The sequence below is a fragment of the Pelobates fuscus genome, chromosome 7 (genome assembly GCF_036172605.1).
Source record: "Pelobates fuscus isolate aPelFus1 chromosome 7, aPelFus1.pri, whole genome shotgun sequence".
Lineage (NCBI taxonomy): Eukaryota > Metazoa > Chordata > Amphibia > Anura > Pelobatidae > Pelobates > Pelobates fuscus.
In genome coordinates, this window is record NC_086323.1 from 118,428,194 (window position 1) to 118,445,429 (window position 17,236).

Sequence of the window (17,236 nt, forward strand, 5' to 3'; positions counted from 1 at the left end):
TAAATAAAGCAGTTTTAGTGTATAGATCATTCCTCTGCAATTTCACTGCTCAATTCACTGTCATTTTGGAGTTAAATCACTTTGTTTCTGTTTATGCAGCCCTAGTCACACCTCCCTTGGCTATGATTGACAGAGCCTGCATGAAAAAAAAAACTGGTTTCACTTTCAAACAGATTTAATTTACCTTAAATTATTGTATCTCAATCTCTAAATTGAACTTTAATCACATACAGGAGGCTCTTGCAGGGTCTAGCACGCTATTAACATAGCAGGGGATAAGAAAATCTTAATTAAACAGAACTTGCAATAAAGAAAGCCTAAATCGGGCTCTCTTTACAGGAAGTGTTTATGGAAGGCTGTGCAAGTCACATGCAGGGAGGTGTGACTAGGGTTCATAAACAAAGGGATTTAACTCCTAAATGGCAGAGGATTGAGCAGTGAGGCTGCAGGGGCATGTTCTATACACCAAAACTGCTTCATTAAGCTAAAGTTGTTCAGGTGACTATAGTGTCCCTTTAAACAATCAAGGCCTGAAACAGCTTCTGACACCCTACATTCCATCCGGTTCACTTCAGTCAGCCAGCAAATCCTTCCTGTCAGTGCCAAGAATAAAGGCAGATTCAGGATTCAGGGCATTCAGCCACACTGTCCCTACTTTCTGGAACTATTTACCGTGTGCAATCAGAGAGGCACCATCCTTACAGACTTTTTTTTAAAAAAGCTAAAGACTCTCTTCCATCAGGCATTCAGTCCGCTCATCTGACCTTCAGAAACTTTTATGTATATTTTTTATGCATATTTGTAAAGTGCTTTGAGTCTCACAGGGAGAAAAACGCTATAAAAATTGCAAATTATTATTATTCTTTAATTTGAAATTCAATTTGAATTCGCACTTTAGTAAATAACTCTGTTGGAGTTTTCTCTTCGCCTATTTTGTGTATAATTTGGTCTTTGCAATATTAGTTTATACGATGAATTATAGGTAACAGCATTGACATGAATACAGGACATTAATACTTTGATTTAAAAATTGTAACCTAGTATGTGTTCCTGGGTATTATAAGTCACCTTTACCTGTTTCTTCGTTTTCTAGATAAGTAACAAATATGGGAAGTCCTGGCATTAAAAAGACCTTATTTTCTTTGCTCTATGCCCTGATGTTCATTCAACATACTAAAGGTCTGTAAGCATTCCTTTTCATGATAACATGTTAATGCTTTCTGAATAAGAACATTTTGATTATATTAAGAAGTAGAAAGCTCCGAATATTTGATGATGTCCTGACTTGGTCTCTCTTACTTCTGCATGTTTCACAAAAATAAAAATCAAAGCAAAATGCATAGATGTGCAACAGTTGGCTGAATATCAAGGCAAATCTGACAAGTTGTCAGAGACGGCCTTTCCTTTACATTAAAAATATGTGTGTATGTGAGTGAGTGTGTGTATATGTCTGTTAGTGTGTGTATGTCTGTTAGTGTGTGTCTGTGTGTGTGTGTGTGTGTGTCTGTGTGTCTGCGGGGGGAAGGGTTGGGTGGGGGTGGCGGGGGGGAGGGCCTGAGTTTTGTCCTGCCTAGGGCAGCACAAAACCAGGATACACCACTGGCAGTAGGTAAAGTTACACCTCTGGCAGGTAGAATAAATATCTCTATGTGCAGCATTTCAAACTGAAACACATACAGACTATAAGCACCATTAACACTTCAAAACACTGAACCTCCAGCAGTTTTTTTGGCTCCTGTTCCACAGTCCCAGGTCAGTTCCCTGGCATCCTGCATGCATGGATATTAGGGAATAGTCCACACTTCCCAGCAAGCATAGGTTAAGCACATCATTAGACATACTTGAGCTGTACTCAGGGGAGGGCTGGCAGCCTTAGGCCTGGAGGGCAAATCCAGTCAAGTGGCTAATTGCACCACCAAATAAGCTCACCATCCATGCCCACCCTTTCCTGGTTTTATAACGGATATTGATGTTATGCTAATCAGTAGCTCTTTGCCATACCCAATCTGTGGCGCCATTATGCAGCAGCACTCTGACCTTTTCAGAAGCTGGTTTCTGCTGGGGGACCTGAAGATCTAGGATAGGTTTTTACCCATTAAGGTAATAGAGTGCCCGGGGGCCTACTGGCAACATAACAACTTCTTTTTTATTAAATTCTTATGGTAAACAGTGTTCCTTTAAAAATAACCAATATGTCTATGTTACGAACACTGGTATAGTAGATACCCTGTTTGCCTATTCCTCCAGAACTGCTGAGCCTGTGTGATCATAGCTACAGTTCGGGTGTAAAGTCGAATAGTTCCAGACGAATGCAGCATCCAAGTAGTTTCTCCCCAGCAAATAGACAGTTACCCAAACATGAGCCTCGACTTCATGATGAGTACAACAGGAATGAATTTTAATGGTGCCACACTGGCTTTTATGCAAGTCCCCATGCAAGGGGCACTCCCACATGGACCTTGTGGGGGACAGGGACACAAAGGTTACGGCCAATAATATTACAGTGACAAAGTGTGACACTCCCAATACAAACAGACAATCCCCTCCTCTCTGCCTGTGAGATAATTGAGTCAGCTAGATTAGTAACTCAATTATCCCCAGGCAGTAAAAAAAAATTTCCCCAAAACTTAGAAAGTACCCTAAAACACATAGCATCCCCATAAATGTAATATCCCCTGATAGCCCTGATCTGGGTGACCAACATATCCAAAAATCACCCAGACCAGTTCAGGGGTTTTCGAATTTTGTGGAAGTCCCATTTGAACCGACCACACACGAGGCTCCTGCCCAGAAACAGTTCCATGAGTTTAGGCTGTGTGGTCGGTCTATTTTGAAAAGTCATAAAACCGAACAAATGCACAAACCTTTGCTCTCCTTCTGCTCTCCTCTGCTTTCCTTCTCCTCTCCTTTTGCTCTCCTTCTGCTCTGCTCTCCTCTACTTCTCCTCTCCTTTTGCTCTGCTCTCCTTTCCTTCTGCTCTCCTTTCCTTTCCTTCAGCTAGTCTCCTTCTCTCTTTTTCTTTTCTCCTTCTTCTGGGCATGACAGGTGGGGGAATGCAGGGGTTGTGTTGCGGCGTGACATCCTCGGCATCACAGCATGCTTCGCAATTGGCTGGCAATCAGCACTATCCGCGTAGCAACAAGACGCGTATTGGCCAATTGCCAGAAGGTTTAGCGTGCAGAAGGAGTGGACTGCAGCATGTATGGAACCCCTGTGAGGGGTTTCATCTTGTATGAGTAGCGCTGCAGCAGCGGCAGCATGGAAGACTTAAATTATATTTTTGTACTGGGAAAGGAAGCCGTCAGTAAGTTAATATTGGTGAAGCACTGCAGCTCTCTGATTACATGGTTTAGGTGGTCGCGTGGCCCCTTTTAACACAAGGCCTTAGGCGGCTGCCTAAATCGCCTAATTAGAGAGCCGCCTCTGCCCAAGAGATCCTGTCTCTGTCTCCGTGGCAGGCAAGCAGGCAATGACACCGGGCATTTTGAACATGATTTAGGGCAGCCTGGGGGCATTTGACTCCCTGCCCCCAGTCCCAGCACGCCCCTGGTGGTACTGAGGGCACTATGACCATGCAGAGTTATTCAATAGTGCTCTCTGCATGGTCTTCGCCCTGTGGAACCAGCTGCAAGGCTGTCAGTCAGCTTGCTGTGCATCCATGACATGCCCATTATTTGGGTAGACTACCCTCTTCCCCTTTATAGGCATCATCAGTGAGCAAGAAGTGTTGCAGGCATGCCACTTTAGTCTGCCAACTCATTTCCAATGTTGGAAAGTATATATGTTCAATTATATACAGAAGGTTTTCAACTATGTCCAACTGCCCTCAGTTTTAATAGATTCGGCGATGTCTGATGTCACCGTGGCTCTCTACCCGTCCAAGTCCTGTTATCAATTATCACACTGTCTTTATGTAGGTTCAGCCTTGCTGGATTCCCTGAATTGTGTTAATGACTACACATCTCAATGGAGATGTCAGTGGAAGGAAAGCAGAGCCTCACGAGCAATTATCCCAATGAACCTCTACTACTGGAGAAACAACAACAGGTCAGTCTATGCTGAGTCAACACCGACGGTCAGGTGCGGGATTGACATATAGACATCCAAAGGGAGGGAAAAGAAAGGTGTAGTCAGACACTTACATCATTACCATGTACAAATATTTTTTGAAGATATGATTTGATTTTCTGAGATCCTAATTATAAAATCAATTCCACTAGATGTCTACCTTTAGTGATAGACGCATTCCAATGAGGAACAGCGTAAGAAAGAACATTATTCTAAATACCAGTAAAAAAAAAAGTCTATAGAGATAAAATAGATTGGTAATATAGATTGATGGATGGATAGACTGATAGGCAGATGGATGGACAGATAGAAAGAAGAGAGAAGCGGTGAAGAATTGTCTACAAACTTCTGATGGCATGCTCTTTTGTTAGTGATATGAAGGAGCTCTGTATTATCTCTGAGACCAAACAAGATGATGGCCCCAACCTGAGCCAAAACTGCCATATAAATTCTACATTTTCTTTCCGTATGAAGGACAGCTACAGTTTTCTTCCAGAAAGAATCATACAGAAGGAAGCCACCATTATACCGGCCTATAGGGGTGAGTGGTAACAGATTGTATTTAAAATAATGGATCTCTTAAAATATAAAAAAAAAAAAAAAAAAAAAAAAAATGGATCTCCATGGGATGACATACAAATAGGGAAGAACAAGCCAATAAAATGAGAATTGTGGAAAGGCATAGAGATACAATTTGTATACAGATAACATGAAAATGATTGAAGAGAATGGATATTAAGGGTAAAAGGTGCTCTTTGAAATGGGAATAAGATATATGAACTGTGTAGATGTTTATGTAACATTTTTGGAGGTCGTGACTGTGTCACATGTATAAAACAGAATGAGGGGAAAGTACCTGAGATTGTTTAATTTTCAGGGTTGTGTATGAAATGAGAAATGCCAAATAGAAAAGAACATATGGAAAAGAACATAACACTTTTCTTTCAAAATATATATTGCATTAAATATAAAAAAATGCTTATTTTTTATGTGATTATTGTTAAATTATTAATTAATATTGTAGAATAGATTTTAAGTTATGTTTGTCTTCTCCAATTTATTACATTTCTCCAGTGAGAACTTCACCCCCGGAAGGACTAAGACTCCAAATGATTAACAATGGGTCGATCATTCTGAGTTGGAAGAGTCCTCTTTACTTGGATCCAAGACTATCTCTGCTCTACCAGATATCATATTATAGGCATGGTTGGGAGAAATGGGAGGTACAGTGAAACCCACCATCATTATCATGGTGGAACTTCTACTTAATAATATTCTTGAGTCATATGCCGTTAAATAAAGGGGTTTATTTACTAAAAGGTGAGCTAGCAGGGGTGTATAGAATACAGTATGCACAGAAACCTCACCTTTGAAGGTGGATTTACTCTGCCTGATTCTCTGTGGATTTTCTTTAACATCATACATTCAACTAGCTAGTTAACAGTGTGCAAAGCTTTAACATGAATCCACCTTATTTCTCTCACCAGCCCCTCTCCTAAGCTCCCATTTTATTACATGCCCCTGTCATATACTCTCAGTCTGTTATATACCATCCACAAGTCACATTCACCTAGATGTACGCTCTGACACCCTGCACAGTCACATACAGCCATCCAACTAGTTATATTCACAACCCCAACTGAAATATGTATATTTACCAACTCATTCACTCACCCAGTAATATGCCTACCCATAGTCTCAGTAACCCACTCTGTAATTTCTTACCCATAATCCCCCTGCATGTTCACATACTCCTACCTATCTAGTCACCTACACCTACCATCACACCCAGTCATATGGCTCCATGTACCTAGCAACCTGTATTTATCCATCAAAAGGAGTCAAATAACACATCTACTGCCCATTTCCTACAGGCCCTCATAGTTACATTATACACAAAACATTTAATTAATGTCAACAGTTTTATGGTTAATCATGACCACATTCCCCTAAATTCATAAGGACTATGTTTCCTATCATGTATTTTATTATGAAAGGGGTAGGACATATAAAAAGAGACAACCACATAAAAGGGAAAGAGATGTGGAAAAAGAAGGGCAATTTAGCCACATCCTTATCAGCTATCCAGTGTCATTGGAAGATTGGACAAAATGGACACTAATAAGGCAGAAGTGTTACTTCACATTATCAATGCAGTTCTGAGATGGGAGTAGCCCCTCAGTGTCACTTTAATATCTCAATTTGCAGTACGTGCACTTCACGCATTGCCACCACTTATTGCAAAAGTGAATTGGAATTCAGGAAATGCTGTATTATAAGTTATTATTACATGGTTTATATTTGGGAAATTTAACAGAATACTGGGTTTCTAGATTCCCTCAATTAAAACCAAGTTTTAATATAAGGACAGTACCTTTTAAACCTGAAATTTGGTCTCAAAACCATTATCAGTGGGTTGCCATTTGTCACTACAGCCAAATACTATAGAGAAAAATTACACATTAATTTAACCCCTTAAGGACACATGACGTGTGACATGTCATGATTCCCTTTTATTCCAGAAGTTTGGTCCTTAAAGGGTTAAGCATAGTTTTTTAAATGTAATTAAAGACACATTTGGAGACATTTTCTATTTATTCCACTGGACTTGTTCATGGTTCTAAGAGGAAAGCTATGTAGTTTCTTATTTTTCCTATTTCCATCATTTTAATAAACCCACACTGTAATAAGTCTTACTGGGCAGCAGATCATATAATTAGATTGCTCAAACGATCTTCAATGGTAACACAGAGTCTTATAATATTGATCAGTTGTATAATAATAGTGTATCTTACTATACAGGATGCTATTTTACTTAATGTTGTGGATGAGTTGGAAACCAGTCTCAGCCTCTCGGATCTAATACCTGGAAACACCTATCTCTTCCGTATACGTGCCCGACCCAAAGAAGGACAACACTACAAGGGATCTTGGAGCAAGTGGAGCAAAGAACTTGCCTGGGACGTGCCTGAAGGTAACGAATGATAAAATGTATGAGGTTCACTCAGCATCTGTATTGGACAGAGATTGCCGGTTTAGGAGACAAAATATTACCAGATAGTAATTAATGATGTAAAATCACACTTAATGAATATTTGACATGTATTTTTGACCCTAATGAAAATTGTCCCCCATTCAGAATGTTAATGTTTTCTTATTCACAGACGATAAGGCAACACCTCGAAATCTGCAGTGTGAATACGATGGTATCAATACGATGATCTGTAGCTGGGAGGTGAGAAGAGAGGTCAATTTATCATTCTCCTACGTGTTGTATTACACTGAATATTCTGATCAGACATCTGGTGCCACCAACATGACATCTGCTACTGAGTAAGTTACACAAAATACTTTTGCAAAAAAAAAAATCATAATAATGCTAATAATAATATCAAATTATTTTGCTAACCAATTAATGTCTCTCCTCTGATACATTTTTCATTTTGCCTTCATTCATCCTTATTATACTCATATAATGTTTACAGTCTGTGTCACCTGTCATACTACATGCAACCTATTTCAACCTGGAACAAAATGTACTCTTACTTTACATGTTATGTATCTATCTGTATGTATCCCATCTCCTTTAGATTGTAAGCTTGTTTGAACAGAGTCCTCATTATCTTTTGTTCCTGTAAGTAAAACTTGTGAGTCAAACTTATTTGTCTGACTTGTGATGCCATTGTACAATACTGCAGTACACGTTGGTGTTTTCGAAATAATAATAATAATAATTATTATTAATAAACCTGGAAATATGCATTTAGTTTGTCATTGATTGTACTACATACTTGTCAGGCATTGTCCACTTTATTGATTTAATTTATTTAGCCCAAATTTGTTTCCTTGTTTCTTATGCGATTTCTCATGCTTTCATAAACGTTGTCCTTATAACTTAATCACTTTATTAAACCCTTAAGGAGTACCTAGTTCATATAAAAGCCATGTTCTATAATGAACTACCTACCTCCCAAGTAATTTCTATCAGTCTTGCACGTCAGCCACTAATATATGCTTATTGCTATACAAATATATATTTTTAAATTATTGGCAGTGTTTGAATTTATGGAATGTTGCCATATATAAAAAAATGGATGTGTTTAATCAGGAATTTTCTGTGTTGTTCAGTTAGCCTTTGATAGACAAATTTACACGTTACATTATACATGTTAGCCAACTGCCCTTACCAAACCAAGTTACTAATGCCTTTATCACTGCTAAATATACAAGTCATCACTATCTCTCAATTTTCCTCTACTCCTCTGCTGCCTTTGATACTGTTAACCACAATCATGGACTCTGTGACATTGTACTTTCCTGGCTTCATCCTATCTTTATAAATGCTCATTTAGTTTCCCCTTCACTGGTGCCATTGTCTGTCTCAGTTGGTGTTCCCCAAGGCTGTGGTCTTCTTTTTTTCTCGATTTACTCTGCCCCTATCTGTAAGCTTATTAACATTTTTGTATTTCATTACCATCTATACGCTGATGATTCTCAGATTTATATCTCCCCACCTGATCTCTCTCATGCCTTTCTGGAACACATCACAAACTTCCTGGATGTTTTACTGCTTTCTAGAATACAATTTTTAGAAAACTGAACACCTTATCTTCCCCTACTGAAATGATCCTTCTCCATCAATGTCCCTGCATGTCAATGGGACATCTGTTACCCCAACCCCTCAAGCTCGCTGTCTTGGTGCTCCTTTTGACTCAGGTCTTACCTTTTCTCCTCACATTCAGTCAGTCTCCAAATCCTGTAACATCCACCTTAAAAACATGGTCCGCATTCACCCTTTTCTTATTCAAGATACAACTAAGGCACTTGTTCATGCACATATAATTTCCTGACCTGACTATTGTGGCACATTACTTATCACCTTTCCAAATACCCGCAGTTTCCCTCTTCAGTCTGAAATGAGGCTCATCATCCTGAGTGACTGCTACCCATTGCCAATCATTACATTGGCTTCCTGTAACCTTCAAGGTCCATTTCAAACTGCCAACACTAACCTACAAAGCCCTCACTAACTTCACTCCTCACTACATTTCGTCTTTACTCAACAAATACACATCTCCTCATTCCCTTCACTCCTTGAGCGATCTTTTCCCGACATCTGTTCTTTTCCGGTTTTTCAAAGGCTCTATGCCTTTGAAATGTCCTACCCTGGGCCATCAGACTCTCCCTTATTCTTCAATCAATAAGTCACTGAAAACATTCCACTATAAGAAAGCTTACTATCTTCCTAGGTGACACTTCTGATTTCACTGCCCTCAGTACCCCTGCCTCCATAGCTTAGCTGACTCTCTCTCCTTCCACTGTTATTTTGCTCCACACACCACTTTTACTAACTTATTTCAACAAAAGCATTATATCCATCAGTCTCTCCTCTCTTCTGACATGTGGTTATTTCTCTTGTGTGTCTTTACCCCATCTTCATAGATTGTAATTATAAATAAACACAAGTCATCACCAACATCACCCAGGCATGCCTATGTTTTCCATTCTATCCATGATATTTAGCAATACCTTTCTAAATTTAACTAACATATAATTAGCTTTTTACCTGTTGATCACCAGCAATTACCAGCAACAGCTTGGTTACCTTTACAATCAATATCTTGTTTTATCCTGTATAGGGAGAAGGAATGCCTTAATCTAAACAGCTCTTCTGTCGCTGAGGCTCCATATGTACGTTATAATTGTGCTTTTAATATACCACGGAACCAGGCTAATAATGCCTTCAACCTCCAAATCAGACCACAGGAGCAGAAGAAGACGTTCAACCATTCTCAGACTAGTAAGTGGCTCATAAGTAAAACTGTTGAGTTAATGAATTAACAACATATTATATTCACTCACTTTGAAAAAGATGCACAAGTGCAAATATGGCTTATTCACTAAAGTCAGAATTGTTGAGAGAATTTAAAGTGATCTAACTGGAACCATAGGTGACTTGGGGCATTTTCCCAGTTCATCTATTTTGGCCTTAACCCCTTAAGGACCAAACTTCTGGAATAAAAGGGAATCATGACGTGTCACACACGTCATGTGTCCTTAAGGGGTTAAAGGACTACTGTCACCTTAAAACAAGTTTTAATATAATCAAATTCTGACAAGAAATAGAAAAAAAAGAAGTATATGTAAATATAAATGAGAAAAATGCATCCCTACCTTTAATATAAGATAAGATTCTTCCGCAATATATATACATGCAGTTTGGGTCGCACAGTGTTTGAAAGCCGACAGTTAGTCTCTATAGTGTTGTCTTCTTCTGTGTAGCGAGTGAAGTGGGGAATACACAGAGACTAATAGTCCTTTTTTAAAACACTGTCTGGCTGTAGGGCTAAAGGATCCTGTCATATACTCAATGTAATGAAGAGTTTTTAAAAACATTTTTACATATACTTCGTTTACAAAAAATATATACATTTTCTTTCAATATTTCCTTCTTTTTTCCAAAATGGTTTTAACGATTGTTTAGTTTTTTTTTATGTTGAAACAGAAGAACTTTTAAAAAGTCGTATACTTGTGTACGACAGAAAAATTCAGTTTAGTTGAAAAAAATAAATAAATTTGGCCCTCCCTTCAGCCATACAAGCAATTCAGGGAAAACAATTTGAACGTACCAAAAGGGAGTGAAAATTAGCCTATCACTGTACTGCACAATATATACATAATATTTATATGTATACATAATATGCAGCACAGTGATAGGCTTATTTTTGCACCTTTTTAATAAAGCTTACTTAAGTCAGAACGTATTGTTTTTCCATTCAAATTAAAAAAAAAAAAATCTTTATTTTAGTTGTGTATAAGTGTTACAAATAGGCTTGCAACTCCACAACAGCGAGAGCAAGCTAATCAAGCAACGTAGTGAAACCATTGTATGGCAATTTTTTAAATGAAATAGTATGAGATAAAACATGGGAAGTGTCTAACGATGGTTCAATCACAAGGGACTCTGAGGGTAAGAGATGGAAGAATGTAATACATTAGATGAAAGTGAGATAAAATGTGATGAAATAACATTTGTATTGAAAATTACAAATAAAGTGAGTAAACCAAACATGCCACTTATGCTGAAAGGGGTGGTTAACAGTTGCCTGGCCACATTCCTCCATGAAAAAGACAGTGCAAGTTCAGGGGGAGATGATACAAAGTGTAATGTTCAGTTCAGTGCCTTAGTACTACCTTTGTGGTATGTCAGGCCCTGAGCTTTTTTCTGGCTTGCCCTCTGAACTTGAGGCCTCCCAGGTGTCTTCATTTCTGGTCGGCTGCTGGGCGTAAGCCTGTGTGCTGTGTTCCCTCGGCACCACCATAGTGGCCTGTGCCTCTTGAGCTGGGCCACCCCAGGATCCGCAGCAATGCATTGTTTCCTGGGACTTCAGAGTCTCTGTGCAGGCAAACAAGTCCATTTGGCGGGCTGGAGATCCTGGCGTAGCAAGTCCTGCCAGAATTCTTCCCTCCATTTTGAACAAGGAACATACGGCTCCGCCATGTTGGATGCATCTTGCCTAGGTGTCTCCGGAAACATAGCAGTTGCAAGCCTTCTGTGAAGGCAGGGGACCCTCGTGGTGGGAACTGGGATCACCCCCACTGTTTAATAGGGAGGGGCAGAGGCGGGGCTTCAGCTTCATAGTATCACGTGTCTGTGTGCGTCAGACTTGGAGATCGGTCGATCCTCCTCATCAGAACACCTGCAATGACCTACAATGACCTGCCTTGCTTGCAGTCAATGCGGATTGCTGCTTGGACAATCCCTGACCAGCAGCGGAGACAGGCCCTAACCAGTCAGTTAACACAGTATGCCAAGGAAAATTAATTTGCTCAGGATGAACAGACAAAAGTACTGGCGATTGGACTAATTCAGCCAGGACTTGAGGAACTCCTAGAAAACTTGTTCAGGTGCCCTTGCAGTCAGGCCGCGTCCACAATATTCATGATTTTGACCATTCAGTTACTTTGAGCATTCAGTTACGTATTTTAAGCATTTGGCCTGTCTGATCACTTGTGTATTTCTTTATTATTTCTTTAAATTTATTATTCATTGATTTGATTTAGGGCTACCCACCAACCATCTCTTTTTTGAAGCCACAGACAGAACTCCAAATCACAAATCAGACAAAATGTTCATTGTCCACGTCATTTGATTAGTGGTGTTCTGATTTTGTGCAGAGTTAGAGCACTTGGATACAATTTGTGCAAATTGCAACCCACTTGAAACCGAATGTACAAGTCTAGTTAGTAGCCATGAGCTTCACTAATCAGGATATTGAATACAGTAAGCATTTCACACTGAAAAAAAGCTGATGCACACAAACATGGAAATCTTTATAATGTTGACTGTCTCTTTAAGCTTTAGTTGATAGTTACTTAGACCTCATTAAAATAATGTAACATAATAATGTAATAATGCCTATAGTATCAGACTTGAGTCAAAGAAACCCCCCACTAGACCTACTCTTTTTTATTTTTAATATTCTTTCTTTGGGGGGCGTGGCTAGCTTGGAAACTGAGCAGACATGTTGGCGTGGAGCTCCAGCTAACCACATTGATTAATTCACTATAAAGCCATGATCTTACAATCAAAAGCTTTATCAGAAGCGCTACACTTCACCCCTAATCCCTCAACAGAGAGATGGGGCAAAAACAGAAGAAAATGAGTCGCTCTGACACCTCCAGATTGCAGATTTGCAGATTTCCTGCATGCACTTGGGCTAACATAAACGTCATCTCCCCCAAGAATGGACGACGCCTCCCAAGCCACAATTGATAACAACCGGGAGCAGGAGAAGCGCACTGAAAGGCAAGGATATCACACTCACAAAACCCCCCATAGGACTGTTCATATACAGGACTGCCAGAAGCTCAGGTGCTAACTGTGCAATGTGAAGGTATCCGAGAGACCAAAGCCTAAAATGGACTCAGATATTTTTTAATTTTATTAATATACTTATTTATTTTTCCTCTCCTTTGTTAGATTTCTAGTTACACTCTTTGAATGGTTGGAGCTCTCCTCGCTTACTAAGATATTCAATATCAGTTCATTTCCCCCCCTACATAAGTGAGACAGGTCCCACATGACCGTGGTAGAGGTTACCAGGCTGAACATGCAACAAGCGGAGTGAGTGGGGAGATGCTAGTGAGTGTGCGAATGCATGAACAGAGACGGGATCAGAGGACAGATAGCTAGGCTTAGTGATACATGCATGACGTGACTTACTGGCACACTCAACGACTAGTTTAGCTGGGCCCTCTCACAAGGACGGAACAAAAACAGTGATGTTGTCTAAAGCACATGGTAGGCTGTTTATATATAAGACACAAAGGCAGCAGTTTACAGACTGAGGGGGAGAGAGCCGGATCGGGAATGTTGCAAATTTATGGAACTTAATGTATTGGTTCAGGTGTCTGAGGTGAGATGTCAGTCACAAGGTGGGGGACATGAGGGGAGGGAAGGGGAAGAGGGGAGAAGAAAAGATGAAAGAGACTGAAGTAGTATGTAGAGAAGGTGGAGATATGGGAGAGTGGGAGTGGGAATAAGGACGCATGGAGAGCATAATCTCCTCAATGAACCTTATCTTGAAATTTCCCCCTATGTTTTTGATGTCTGATAATATTTTTTATTTAGTTTTTTTCTTCTTACTTTTATATATTTCCTATTATGTAGATGAAATATGAGACCATCTATATTGCTTGAATCCGTGGTTAAACTGAATTTGATGACTTTTTTGTTATACCGCCACATCAAAAATAAAGAATTTAATAAAAATATATTCTTTCTTTGCAGCTAGAATCATAAGATCAGATTGAGTAACGAGTCACATTATTGCAGGGTATCTTGTTGCTAATTATCATCTCTTTTTCTGTGTCTCAGTTCAGACTCAACCTCCGACGAATCTCAGAGCAGAGGAGCAGATAGATAATGGCTACATGGTGCGATGGGATCCTCCAGTTCTTTTTTACAAAAATGTTGATTTGTCATACCAGCTGTGTTACTGGAAGCAGGTACATAAATATTGTATATATATATATATATATAGGGCTTACATTTTGTAAGCAAGAAAAGCAAGGTAGGTTGCTAGGAGCACTAGCAGTATCCAGATATCATAGAGACATGTTATATGGATTAAAATAGACATATGGTAGCAGAATAAAGAACAGGACAAAGGGGAAGCACAGATAGTAGGGACAGGTTGTGTTAGTGGGACAAGGGTAAAGTGACTAGCTTAGTTTTCTTGGTCTCCTGAAAGTAGTAGCCATTTAGAGATTAGTAGACAGTAGACTAGAAAACTAGAAGAAAGGACGAGAAAGTTAATTCTATAAAAATGAAACAGCCCCAGAGGAGTCTTGAAGATGAGAATTGAGTTTTGGGATATGAAGTGAGGACACATTTAGGACGTTCACCACGAAGAGAGACCGCGATGGATTTTATTTAATAAGTTTATATTAATCACGAGTTGGTTTATACTAATTATGACGGGAATAATAAATGTGTGAATATGCAATAGAGAGTTAGTTGAATATTGTGTTTTAAAAGGGCTGACAATGTGAGCTCCAATTTTAAGAGTTTAATTTTAGAATGAGCCATTAATGTGTTTTGTGTCTCACGTCCTTATTTAATTATATGTTGCTTCTACGTAGGGAGATCCAGAATGTCCTGCTGAACTATTGGTCAATGTCTCTGGTAAATTCCCAGAGTACCACATCTTGAGTTCAGATCTTCAAGGCAGTACTGTGTACCTAGCCAGAGTCCGCACAAGGACTGACATCAGCCAACCCTACAGAGGTCATTGGAGTAATTGGAGCAGGGAGACTTCTTGGAAGACAAAGAAAAGTGAGAACCATTGACTTGATTAATATTTAATCTGATATAATTTACCTCATTACTTTACCATTATACCATACTTCTCCATTTACTTTTATTTGTTAATTTATACTTCTGTTCATTTTAAATGTTTTCTCTCAAACTTAGCCAGATTTATTTTCATTTAACTTTGTTTTGTTGAACTAGACTGTGATGAGAACATATAACCAGCAATGCATTCCTTTGGGGAGCACGCTGTGTTCTTATTTGCTTTGAGTGTGAAATGTTCTTATTACAGTTTTATGATTGTTTTTTTTTTCTTTTCAGCACCTGTGATTATTTGTGGTGCATGTAACTTAGATTCCTGTTATCAGTTGAAGACTGTACAGCTTATATTTTGCCATAGACGGAATAACCCTCTAGGTCTTCATAACATTGGTTCTCGAACATTTTAGACCAACACACATTAAAATGAGAGAAAACAAATTCACAGCACACTTACTGGTTTTTAACCTGCACCAGGTGTTTATAAAAGTCACATTTTCTTGTAGCCTTACTAGATAAGTACACAACATGTATAGCACATGCATATAAGTAATGGCTCGCATTAATGTGGTTAGTTTTAGTAATTGCCAGATAACAGTCACAATCTTATTACCAGTATATATCGCCGATATATTAGTCAAAGGAGCTCACTTAAGGGATGAATTCAATATGTTACAGCCCTACAGTCAGTTTATTCATGGCACAATTTGGGGTGGCTTATGGCACACCAGTGTCCCATAATGCACCAATTGAATTAAAACAAAACACTGTTCATAGCATTTTGTCTCCAAAATGAGTCTGCATTAAGATCTTAAAAAATTAACCTGGCATTTCGAAGCCACAAATCTGGTTATTTATGGTAAGACCAGGGCAAAATTCCACTGGGATTGCTCCTGTTAGCCATACCACCATCTTGTGACTACCACTAACAGTCTTCTAAAAAATTCTATCTGTGCAAAGTTGGGATTGGAAGACTAGTAATTGAGCTTTTTATAGACTTTTTTGAGAAAAATAAAAAGTGAGTCAAAAGTCTAATTATAATTTTCAAGTGCAAAAGGGGCAGATGGGATCAAACAATTTTGACGCAATCTCCTTCTCACTATTTGTTAATTACATTGACCTTTTCTGTACTCTACGGTATGTAGACAGGAAGGAGATAATATTTTTTTCTGTTCTTTTCCAGCTGTCGATAACACGATTCTTTATATAGTTGCAATAGTTTGTGTAATAGTGCTGATAACCTGTGTCTTCGTGGGATATAAATACATCAAGAGGTGAGTTCATATTGATACAAAATGGAGCCTGATCATGTGTATTTAATGTAGACTTATTAACATTAAAGGTCTTCATAATATCACACTTGCAAAAAAAAAAAATGCCATATCAAATTATGTGATCTGATCTAAACATTAATCAGCATGACCAAACAATAAGTGAATATATTTATAATCATAAAACGGAATAACAAATTCTAAAATACATGCAAAAACCTTTCAAAACAACACTTGTTAATTTGCCAATGTTTTTAGAATGAGTTCGCAAGAAATTGTAGGCACAGAATTTCTCCTAATCCTTAACCGTTCCCATAAAGTATGAACAATCAACTAATATTTTATACGAAACTGCATAACGGATTAAACCACCAATATACTACATTCAAGTTTTGTAACTTGTATTTTGACAGATTCTTGAAGCATTGGGAAGAATCCTTTCCAAATCCCAGCAAGAGCAAACTTCTCAGCATGTACCCTCTGGTGAGTTACGCAACATTACCAATGGAGGTTACATAGATAGTGTGAAATGGTGCAGAATGCAATTTGAAGAATAGGGAATATAAGTGATAATCAGCTATGATGAGTAAGTGAATAGATTGGGTAATGAACAGAAAATAGTCAGGAAAAAAAATAAAATGCATATTTTGGTGACAATGAAAAAAGAAAACATATAAATGAATGACAGACTAAAGAATAAAGAAGTGAATGATAGGAAATGTAAGCAGAACATGTGATTGATAGGAATAGCTCAATAATTCCAGTAAAAATAAGTCACATAGTAAAGGGTAATGCTAAACAGAGGGCAGAAAGGAAGATAATGTGTTTTAATACATTTCTCTGTTTCTAAAGCGATGTGTGAATCCGAATGAATCCATATTCATAACAAATTATAATGCAGAGGATGAGGAGCCCTCCATGTTTCTTCATGAAAGGTAATAATAATCTTTATAAAGCTTGAGTTAGTGGAACAAAAGATATCTGAGGATGGCAACCACAGATTACATGTTCGATAAGAAAAGACACAGAGTAATATGTTGTC

The 17,236-nt window shown here is 38.6% G+C and overlaps 2 protein-coding genes across 2 annotated transcripts in view; one reads left to right on the forward strand and one right to left on the reverse strand.

Moving 5' to 3' along the window:
- Positions 1-17,236, reverse strand: part of LOC134568153 (thiosulfate sulfurtransferase-like) — a 142,509-nt gene that overhangs the window by 56,825 nt on the left and 68,448 nt on the right. The gene's annotated exons all lie outside the window — the stretch shown is intronic.
- The window catches only part of CSF2RB (colony stimulating factor 2 receptor subunit beta), a 71,037-nt gene that overhangs the window by 49,707 nt on the left and 4,094 nt on the right, over positions 1-17,236 (forward strand). Inside the window, exons 2-13 of the mRNA XM_063427449.1 lie at positions 1,094-1,179; positions 3,918-4,047; positions 4,440-4,609; positions 5,143-5,291; positions 6,871-7,042; positions 7,233-7,401; positions 9,708-9,868; positions 13,949-14,079; positions 14,716-14,908; positions 16,107-16,197; positions 16,608-16,677; positions 17,047-17,129. Of these exons, the coding sequence (XP_063283519.1) occupies positions 1,107-1,179; positions 3,918-4,047; positions 4,440-4,609; positions 5,143-5,291; positions 6,871-7,042; positions 7,233-7,401; positions 9,708-9,868; positions 13,949-14,079; positions 14,716-14,908; positions 16,107-16,197; positions 16,608-16,677; positions 17,047-17,129 (1,592 nt within the window). The 5' untranslated portion in view covers positions 1,094-1,106. The remainder of the gene's footprint in view (positions 1-1,093; positions 1,180-3,917; positions 4,048-4,439; positions 4,610-5,142; positions 5,292-6,870; positions 7,043-7,232; positions 7,402-9,707; positions 9,869-13,948; positions 14,080-14,715; positions 14,909-16,106; positions 16,198-16,607; positions 16,678-17,046; positions 17,130-17,236) is intronic.